We start from the raw sequence: 10,141 nt of genomic DNA, 5'->3' as shown, positions 1-10,141 counted from the left end.
TATCGCCTGGCGTCATGTGGGCTGGACACCTTTGGGTGTTTGACACTTGAATAGAAATCCATCATTCATATACTAGCACAGATGTGTGTGTGTGTGTGTGTGTGTGTGTGTGTGTGTATGTGTGTGTGTGTTAGTTACCTGCAGGCTGAGGAAGTGTGCACGTGTCCTGCAGTGTGCGTGTCGTGCTGTCGTCTCTCTGGAGAAAAACTTGTTACAGAGTCGACACAAGAAGCCAGACACAGGGACCACAAAACTACTTCCTGTGGGGAAAGAATGGGCCAGTATCTCTCATCATTGCAGTATTAATAACTACCATCTACTACTAGTACTCATCAAAACTGTCTGATACTACGCACTGGTATCACTGTACAGCAGGTTCACACTGGCCGAGCAGGTGGTTCAGGAGAGGAGGAAACGTTTTACGACAAATGATGACAACTCAAGTAAAGGTGACTGCGAGCGATTTCCTGCTCTGTGTCGGAGATGTCAACAAGTAAAACGCACAGGGTTCGAACAGCTGACCAAGGAGAACACAAAGAACCGCCCACGGTCGACACACCCACTGAGCCCACACAGTGCATGAGAAAAAACCAATGCTCATCCAGTGTGGTTGACAGCTGCATGCCGTGTGGTACTGTCACTTTTAGCTGTAGCGGTGACGTCAGCGACTCCTCACATATTCATAAAGTTAAAAGATCTCATGAAAATATAAAAAGGCACTGCGTGTTTATGGGAAGTGTAATGTTTACAGTAGAAACTACGCATTATTATAGTTAGCATAAGTATCGGTATCAGTACTGACAAGTACTCAAATGTAAGTACTTGCACTCAGTCTGAACAGAAGCAGTATCAGTGCATCCCTAATCAAACCTATTAGTGAGCAGAACCTCCCCACCGGACCTCCAGTGCCTAAACCATTGGTATGGAGCTACACAGGCAGGTCAGGCGGCAGACGTCCAGATGGGGGCGACAGAGCCCCATCGATCGGGTCCTCTCGGCTGTTTTACCTTGGATTGAGTGACTAAGTATTTACATTACTGCGCTTGTGGTAGTGTGTTGACCTGCTCAGTCTGGTCCAGTGCATCTCTGCTGCCTGCATGAGATTCCTGTCTGTGAACACGGGTCCTGACAAATCAAAGGCAGCACCCACAGAGCTACAGTGGAGGACGTACCGTAGGTGGTGTGGGGGTCGTACTCGTCGCTGTCTGTCCCCTCTGGGTCAGCTGTCTGCAACACACACATTTCAGGGTCCTGTTTCAGCAGCTGTGGTGAGCAACATGAGATCACACTCCCTTCAGTGAACTCAGTCCTCTAAAGACTAAAGAGTCAAACTGGGGAGACTCGACGTCGACTCGCTCATTTGTTTCTGCACAAAAACCATGTGTGTGATTTTCCTAACACAGACCAGTGATGGAAGAAATACTCTCAACCTTTACTCAGGTCAAAGGACCAATACCAACCTGTAAATGTACTTCACTACAAGTAAAAGTATGCAAGTATCATCAGTAAAATGTACTCAAAGTACCACAAGTAAACTACTTGGCCTCTGGTAACGTCTCACAGCCTGTAGCACCGATGACTGGGAACAACAAGAAGCTGATCCAGGTGCAGCTGGTTCGGACTCAGTTTGGTCTTTTAGCGGCTCACACCAGAAACCTGAGGGAAAAAATCTAAGTTGTCCGTCACAAACGATCAGTTCGTAAAGAAAGACCCACCTCAGACCGATACCGGAGAACCGTCTGATAAAACTGAGCTTGACTCAGACATGTGAAACAGACGTAGCCTCCACGCCGCTGAAGCAGATCTGTGTCTCAGCTGTTTCTTGTTTTTAATGTACAATCTAAACTGGAAGAGTCACTAGAGTGTCTCAGCTGTACTTAAACCCCCCACAGTTTGTACCTCCAACACTTCCTCCTCTTTTCCTACATCATCTTCTTCCTCAGCGACATCTACTCCCTCCTCCTGCTCCTCCTCCTCCCCCTCGAAGCAGCCCACAGCGTCCACAGTGATCAGCTCCTCCTCCTGAGCCTCCTGCAGGTGCACCTGGGATGAGACAGACAGTAAATCCAACTCACCCTCGGCCTCAGGAGTTTGTCTGTTTGTCGACAGAAAAGCCTCTTTTACAGAACTTCATGTTTTAAATAGGGGAAAAATAAACCCAATATATGAGCTGAGAGAAAACATTTGGTCTATAGTGCCCCCCCACCTGCTGTTTGTGTTCTGGAGACTTCATGTGCTCCACAAACTTCCTGGGAGTCCTGAACTTACGCTTGCACACGGGACAGAAGGGACGGCACAGCTGCTTACACATCTGGATCAGAGAGAGAAGAACACTGAGGACGAGTCCCTGAGCTATGTAGCCATGTCGCTGGTGCAGCGCTGGTCCTCACCTTGTGCTGGCTGCTTCGTCGATGGGCGATCACGTCACCGCTGAAGTGAGCCTGACAGGTGTCACACCAGCGCTGAGCGGCAGGCCGACACCTCCTGGAGGACAACACTCAGGATGTTAGCACGTCCCATCCCTCAGCCCCCTTTGCTGCCTCAACTTTTCCTCTGGTTTGGTCTCTTTGTTGCATCTCACAGCTGAAGTTTCCCTCCCAGTCCAAAGACCTGATGTTTCCTCAGAAGTGGGAGCAAACCGAACCAGATCAGATGTGGGCCTCCTGCACCTGTGGTTGTTCTCAGTGCTACTTCCTTTGTGAAACCGTCCTCCTCCATACTGGGACCAGCTGACCTCAGACTAATCTCTGGTTGCTACTGTGGTGTCTCATCCTCAACGAGGACCACTGCCACTCTTGGGTCATCACCCATTGTTATTAGCAGATGATGTCGGCGTCATGCCCTGACTGCCCTTGCTGCTATGTAACAGGCAGCACGCCACCGAGGCCAAATGGAGTGCGGCTAACGTCTGTGCTGAACTGGTAGTGTGTGTATATATGTGTGTGTGTGTGCTCCTACCTGTCCTGCAGTGTGTGAGCATTAATGCAGATGGAGTGTGTGAGCTCCTGCAGTTTGTTCAGGTGTTCTGCTTCTGACATGTGCTCCTGAAACACCTGCAACACACACAGAGGAGACGTGGCAGAAGTACACGTGGGGTCTGCAGTGACGCCACATGCACTCATCTCAGGCATAAACAGGTGAATGTCTGGTCCGGCTGTGAGCTGCGTCTCTACAGCAGGGTCCAGGGTCTGTGCTGCTTCTGAGTGCTTGGATGAAATAAAGGACAAAACCAAGCAGCAGGTAACATTTCACCTGTTAATCCACTGTTATAACATTTTGTTGTTTACTGTTAATAACAGGTGACTTCAAATTAAAATGTAAAGCTGAAATATATCACTACAACCATCATTAAGAACAGACAGTTGTTCCAGGTTTATGTGGAGTTGATATCATAAAGTAGTTTTTGTCAGAAAGTCTGTTTTTATGACTGATACTCTGTAGGTTGCGCCGCAGTGTTTCCACCTGTGCTATGTTCTCTACACGTTCACCCGGCAGCGGCCATGTCGACTTGCTGCTGAGGGGGCAGCGTTACTCTACAACAAACAGTGTTACAGCAGAAAGTGTCACGGGTAGAAACCTGTACCCTGGACTCAGGTGTGTGTCAGTGCATCTCACCTGCAGAGAGCGGCAGGTGAGGTTACAGACGTGGCAGTGGAGTCCCCCAGTCTGTCTGTCTGCTGTCTGTCCAAACTCCCTGCTCTCACTGCTCTGTTGGATGGTGACCTTTAGTGACCCCACACTCTGCAGCTGTACACACAAACGGTATGCTGTCAGCCTGGGTCAGTGTCAAGGTGCGTTCACTGGCTGGTCTCTCTCTGTTCAGCCCTTCTTGCTTAGTGTGTGTGGGCGAGGAGACACAGCTGCTGCCTGGTGACTGGCCTGTTTGAAGGGACTGCTGTCTCTGGCTTGGACCAGCCTGTCAAAGTACTGAAGTGCATGTGAACTCTGAGAGGATCACCTCAGCCGCTCTGCTGTCCTCACTGTACTCTGCTGCCCCCTGCTGGTCTGGAGAAAGCCCTCTGGGTAAAACACCACCTGAAGAAAAACACATACTTAAACCAGACAATCAGCACACAATGTCAGCCCCTCCCCCCAGGAGCAGGACGCACTGTGTCACCTGCCGGCGTGCCGAGGTGAAACTGCTCTGCAGGATCAGGCAAACACACTGGGGGCACAATTTCTGATCCACCAGATCGCCTTTCACCTCGTCTGACTCCTGCAGTTCACTGAGCCAGAAAACAAGCTCAGTACAAAACACAGTTGCTCAGTTTCTAACACACACAAGGAGACCAGGGTGTACCAGCCCAGCGCTGACCTCGTCACTGGTCACCAGTCACGCTGCTGAGCCAGTGCACAGCCCCAGACCCTCAGACAGGACCCGTCTGGCTGTTCCTAAGTCCCGGCTCAGGGCTATAGGTGTCCAGGGTTTTACTGCCAGGGCCCCTCAGCTCTGAACTCCAGCCTGAGGGGCAGTGGCTGTAGAGTCAGAGTCAGAGTCAGAGACACCTTGCAAATCACTTCCAACTTATCTTTTTCAAAAGGTCTTTCTTTAATAAGAAAGGTTTCTATTACAGGGCAGCATGGTGGTGCAGTGGTTAGATGTGTCACCTCACCACCAGGGTCCCTCTGTGGGGGGGGGGTGAATCTGCCTGGGTTTCCTCTGGCTTCCTCCCACAGATGTGCAGATTAGGTTGAATAAAAACAGGACTACACCTCCCACACTCACCTCCTGCAGAGCAGCTCTCACTTCCTGGTTGATCACATGACCCCAGGACTTGCTCTCTACTTGTCAGAGGTGCAGCCTCCTCAGATCTGAAGGACACACAGTTGATTTCATTTGTTGGTTTTTCTTCATTAAATAACAGAACTGCTTGTTGTGGCTGTAATAAACAGTGCAGCCTCTGGGGGCGCTAGCAGCACTGTGGTGTCACTGGACGTAATGTAATGCACAGTGGCTGCCAAAAAATAAGATATAATAAAACAAAGGCTCGACTAGAAGGGTCTCAGTCGACTGACGGGTCTCTTGACTAATGACTCCAATAGTCGACTAGGGGGGCACCCTAGTTGCCAAGTGTTCACTCAAAACGGACCTGCTGGGTTTCTTTCTAGAACACTGTAAGGTGTTACTCACTACGTAAAGTGCCTTGAGATAATTCACCCATTCACATACACCCTGGTGGGACAGCAGTGACTTGTTCAAGGACACTTTGACATGTGGACTGGTGAAGCCGGGAATTGAACCCTCCGGTTAGGAGACAACCTGCTCTACCTCCTGAGCCTCAGCAATGAGACCCACCCATCCAGCCTCGCCCTCTTTGGCCCCATCTCTCCTGAACCTCTGTCAGCTTTTAGGTCTCCTCTCTCCTCTGCTGCGGTGGTTGTGGCGCTGCTGCTGCACAGCTGGCTGTCAGCATTTTCTGTGCCTGTGCCCACCCACTTCCTGCGTGACACCTGAGAAAGAAAAACAAAGTGTGAAATGGAGCAAGACCAGGAGGAGGTGGGGTTTGATTGCTATCTACCTGCTGAGGTGGAGGTGGCGCGCTGTGTATGGGGCCAACAGGGAATTGAACCCGTGCCACGTTGTTACCTGCTGCAGGCAGAAAACACCTGAGGAGACAGTATGGGAGACAGCTCAGTTAAAACCTTAACGCTGTTTAAAACCCACTTTAAAACTTGCAAAAGCTTTAGTTTACTGATGAACGCAAACAAATGGTGATGTCACTGCGTCTTCTCCATCCAGACCAGGGACACTGCACAAAACCAAGACAAGGGATTAAACCAGGATTTTCCAGTTATCCAGGCTGAATTTAGCCTGACTCAGTTGCATGAAACTGAAATCTCTGAGTGTGTTCACAGTGAAATGAGGGAAACTCTGAGCCTTCAGTTTCATAGACAGAGACAGAGATCAGTGTAACTGGTCCATGAATCTAAGGTGCTCGCTGGCAGGTTTCCTTCTAGAAACCCTGAGTTTCTCTCGGCCTTCTCCCTCCTGCAGAGTTTGCAGACGCCATCTGACAAGACACTTCATTTCCTCATTCATACACTTCATATCAAAGTGCAGTTTGGAATTTTCAGATGTTTACGTCAGGAGGAGAGGATCAAAATCCTGATAGCTTGTTACCCAAGATGCGTCTTTACTAATGTGATTGCTTGTATGATCAATCAGTCGTCAGCGAGGGGGTTCACCCTCAGCTCAGAATAACATCTGCAGCTGTCCATCTTCCTCCCACTGTCGCTCAGTTCCCCTGCACTGACACATCTACCGTGTGTGAAACTGTACACACATCTGATTTAAGACTGATTTGATTTCTTGTGTTGTTATTGGTGAACATTCCTATTATTTGTTGATCATTTTGGAGATCGTGTAAATACATCTGAGAATGATTGTAGTGCAGCTTACAAGACTCAAAGTTCTACAAACTGATGCAGATGCAGTTTAAAGGTCAATTTTTTTAATACAGGCTCCATATGTTCAGAAACCGTTTCAGTTACTCTGACTGACTTTATGTTGATATAGTTATCAGCTGCTGTGTATCAGGAGTTTTAAATGTGTAACAAATGTCTGAAAATGTACAGGTGTTTTAACCTCAACTCCAAATCATCACAGTCATTATTGCTGGGTCACACTATGAGTTTGGACCCTACAGAGAAAGGTCTACACAAAGTTATGTCTTCTCTGTTTGATTTCATCTCCTGCTGCCACCAGCATTTTTTATCCCCATCAGCCTACAGTGAAATAAATTCAGCCTATTTAAATTAATTAAAAGTAGCGATCCAGCCTTCACCGTCCATTAAAGAAACCACACCTGCTAAACAGATGAATGAGCATGCTACGCTGACTGAAACATACCGATATTAACTTACTGATCTTTAATGGGCTTTGCGCTCCACTGCATCAGAATGGCAGCCATGCTCTTTACCTACCTGTTGCCATGGTGAATCGCACTATTGGAGCTCCACTGACCAGGGCCTTTTACAGTCATCATGTACCAGCTTAACCCTGACTGAATCACCTGAGAGTTAACTACCTCTGATCAGCTGTTCTGGAACAGAAACCCCAGAGTTTCCTTTCTCAGGGTCGGTCGACTCACACGTCAGGATTAAGTTCAGAGTTTGCTGAACCAGCTTTCTGGAACACCCTCGAGGCCAGATGTGGTCTGGATGGTGAAAATGTAGTGATCTCGTAACTCTTCCTTTCTTATTTAAAATAATTATAAAAATGATAACTCTTCCGAATTAAACTTTAAGATAAACTAACATTTGGCTGAGCAACACTACATCCTGTCTCATTTCCACTGGGTTTATCACACAGTGGGGAAAATCTTAGTTGATGCAGCTTTAAGGCCTCAGGGGGCATCAAACAGCATCTACAGTGGTGACACATGAAACCGCCCTCCCTGACCTTTGACCTTGTTTCTGTCTCAGTGTCGCCAATGAAATGAGACACAGCAGAGCTGCATAAAGTCCCTCGTTCTTCTCTGTGACACTGAATCAGTGTGTGAGGGGAACCTGTAGCTCCTCCAGTGGATTAGCAGCCGGAACCAGTAACCGGCCATGAAAACCAGTTGTCACCTGTCTGTCTTCCTCTGCTGTTTGACCATGATGGAGACTGGAGCAGCAGCCGCACTGACCTGCAGTGATGGGTGTGAAAAATATTCACGCATGTACTCATGTGAAAGTAACACCGGGAATAACAAAGTAAAACCCCCTTTCAAAGTATTACTACAGTAAAACTGATGTATTACTGCTGTAGTTTAAACTACGGCTTCCTTGACGTCCTGTCCCATATGTTCACCGTCATCTTAACTCCGATTTAACATTTAAATTTAACTGCAGAGACATAACCTGTACCTTAAAAACTGCCTTTTACATTAATAACCGACTAACTGTGCTTCATTTATATAGAACTCTATTAAAATATTATGATTTTTTTACAAGCAGTCCTCTACCCAGAACAGGACGTCTTCATTTCTACAGGAAATTAAAACAAACCAGACAGAAAACGCATTCAAGACATTCTTGCTGTGTAACATCTAAGGCGAATATAATTGTGGCTTCTCCCGATTCCTAAAATGTCTTAGTTGCATGTTCCCATGAGGCGGTATTCGTCTAGTAAGAAAACAAACATTTAATTTGCGGATTTCTAATCGAGATCTCGCACGTTTGCTCATAGTTAGGCTAACGTTAGCAGCATAACCTGGCAATCCGAACAAAAAGTCTGCCTTTAGTGCTTAATCTCTGTTTTCTCTTTAGCAGATATTAAATGCAGAGCTACCATCAGAGTAAACACAATTTAATTACGATTTGATTTGGCTCACCTCATCGCTCACTACAAACTAGCTCGGACACATGTAAACACAGACCGAACTCGGTTTGTCTCCTGTACCGCCACCTGCCGGCCGGGGGTATAGCTGCGGCTGTCAGCGGCACTGCAGCTCTGCATTTGAACAGATTTTAGGTATGAAAAGATCATCAATACTTAAAACAAGACTTGGCATCAGTAGTACTGATACTGTCGATTCACCTGAGTTTTCTTCTGTTCAGCTGCTTCATGTTTTGCTTTCTCCTGACTGAATTTGACATGCTGTTTGCTTTATTGTCCTTTTGTCTAACATGCATAGTGCTGATTAATGTGCCCCTGATGAAAGTCAAATAACAAAGCTGCAGCTTAGCTCCACCTCGATCCCCTGTAAACATTATATCTCTATGTAAAAATATTCATCCCTGTGACATAAATAAATCTGTTGTACTGGCTGATTTTCCAGGCTCCAGGGGGGTGCTGTGTTCAGCTGATGACATCTGGACGTTATTTGCAGGCATTTCCTGATTCACTCAGCACAGAAGGGGGAGCTGCTGGAGGCCAGGGGTCAAACTTAGAAACACCTCTAGATACGTGATTAGAGAAAACATCTGTGTGATTGTGACTGATGGTAGAGCTGCAAATCTTCTCATGATGGATTCGTCTGCTAGTTATTTTCTCAGTCCATAACTTCTTTCTTTGGTCTATAAAATTGCCAGAAGCTAGCGGAAAGTGTATTTTATAATTTCTCAGGGTGATTCATGTTCACACAGTCCCTTCAACCAAATGTCAAAAAACCCAAAGATATGTCGATTACTGTTCAATATTACAGAACAGTCGGAGAAGCAGCAGAGCCACAGAGCTGGTCTGGTTTCTGATGACATGAGTAGCAAAACGTTTGTGCAAATATATCTGTCGCTCAACATATGATTATGCAAAGTACTGAAATGTCCTCTTAATACGGGGGGCCTCTGTGGCACGCACTCTCTCAGTCTAACAGTCACAGATGTAGTGAAACACTGTTTTTGTTCGACAGCCTGGGCTGTGTCTGTTACTGATCAGAGCCCATCTGATTGGAGCCAAGTCTGTTTTTCATTCTGGATGGAAAAAGTTTCCTGCAAAGAAAACATTTGCCTGTTTTTTTCAGAAAATACAACAAATACACACCATGTGGCCCAAAGTGTGTCGACAGTGAGAGCCTCCACTCTCAGTCACTGTTTCAGGGGCCGGAGGTCAGGACTCTGTGCAAACCAGTTCACTTCTTCAACAGCAAGCTGGAAGAAACCAGTTCTCTCTCTGTGTTTTTTATAACCCCAGTTCTACTGTAAATCTTATTTCCACTTTCTCTAATCCTGTTTTACTTGGTCTTTTTATCTTCTGTTAACCCACTTTACTGTCATAACATTTTTCTTTCTGTAACCTCGACTACTTATCGTAGTTTATCAGCACGGTCGGCAGTTTGAGCTGCAGCAGTTACTTTAAGACACTTACTACTGCAGTTTGCATTAAAAATTGCCTCAGAGTCGTGAGCGACGAACTCAGACATGAAACACATTGACCTGACTGTGTGATGTCCTCTTCCTGAGGATCTCGTTATCTCTGATGTCCCCAAATACCTGGGTGTCCACATCAGTGAGGACCTCACTTGGACACTTAACACCACACAGCTGGTCAAGAAGGCCCAACGACGGCTGTACTTCCTGAGGAGGCTGAGGAGGTTTGGCATGTCGCCTTTGCAACTTCTACAGCTGCATCATTGAGAGCATCTTGACCACATCCCTGTCTGGTATGGCAGCACTACTGCTATGGACCGCAAGCACCTGCAGAGAGTGGTAAAGACTG

At 46.9% G+C, this 10,141-nt stretch overlaps 1 protein-coding gene across 4 annotated transcripts in view; it reads right to left on the bottom strand.

The window, feature by feature from the left end:
* Positions 1–8,414, bottom strand: part of ciz1b (cdkn1a interacting zinc finger protein 1b) — a 10,429-nt gene extending 2,015 nt beyond the window's left edge. The window contains exons 1-13 of one of the 4 annotated variants that reach the window (XM_020595275.1): positions 8,319–8,414; positions 7,573–7,631; positions 5,520–5,607; positions 5,297–5,451; positions 4,727–4,812; positions 3,959–4,035; positions 3,616–3,747; positions 2,959–3,053; positions 2,391–2,484; positions 2,207–2,311; positions 1,900–2,043; positions 1,173–1,227; positions 139–260 (exon numbers count right to left, since the gene is read on the bottom strand). In XM_020595275.1, coding sequence (XP_020450931.1) covers positions 139–260; positions 1,173–1,227; positions 1,900–2,043; positions 2,207–2,311; positions 2,391–2,484; positions 2,959–3,053; positions 3,616–3,747; positions 3,959–4,035; positions 4,727–4,812; positions 5,297–5,451; positions 5,520–5,607; positions 7,573–7,601 — 1,182 coding nt within the window. In that variant the 5' untranslated portion in view covers positions 7,602–7,631; positions 8,319–8,414. Of the gene's footprint in view, positions 1–138; positions 261–1,172; positions 1,228–1,525; positions 1,657–1,899; positions 2,044–2,206; positions 2,312–2,390; positions 2,485–2,958; positions 3,054–3,615; positions 3,748–3,958; positions 4,036–4,726; positions 4,813–5,296; positions 5,452–5,519; positions 5,608–7,509; positions 7,632–8,318 lie in introns of those variants that run through there. The other 3 variants (XM_020595276.1, XM_020595274.1, XR_002274559.1) reach the window with 3 other exon arrangements.
* Positions 8,415–10,141: the final 1,727 nt, after the last annotated feature.

This window comes from Monopterus albus, unplaced genomic scaffold (assembly GCF_001952655.1).
Source record: "Monopterus albus unplaced genomic scaffold, M_albus_1.0 scaffold26.1, whole genome shotgun sequence".
Taxonomy (NCBI): Eukaryota; Metazoa; Chordata; class Actinopteri; order Synbranchiformes; family Synbranchidae; genus Monopterus; species Monopterus albus.
This window is presented reverse-complemented; position numbering and strand designations above follow the sequence as displayed.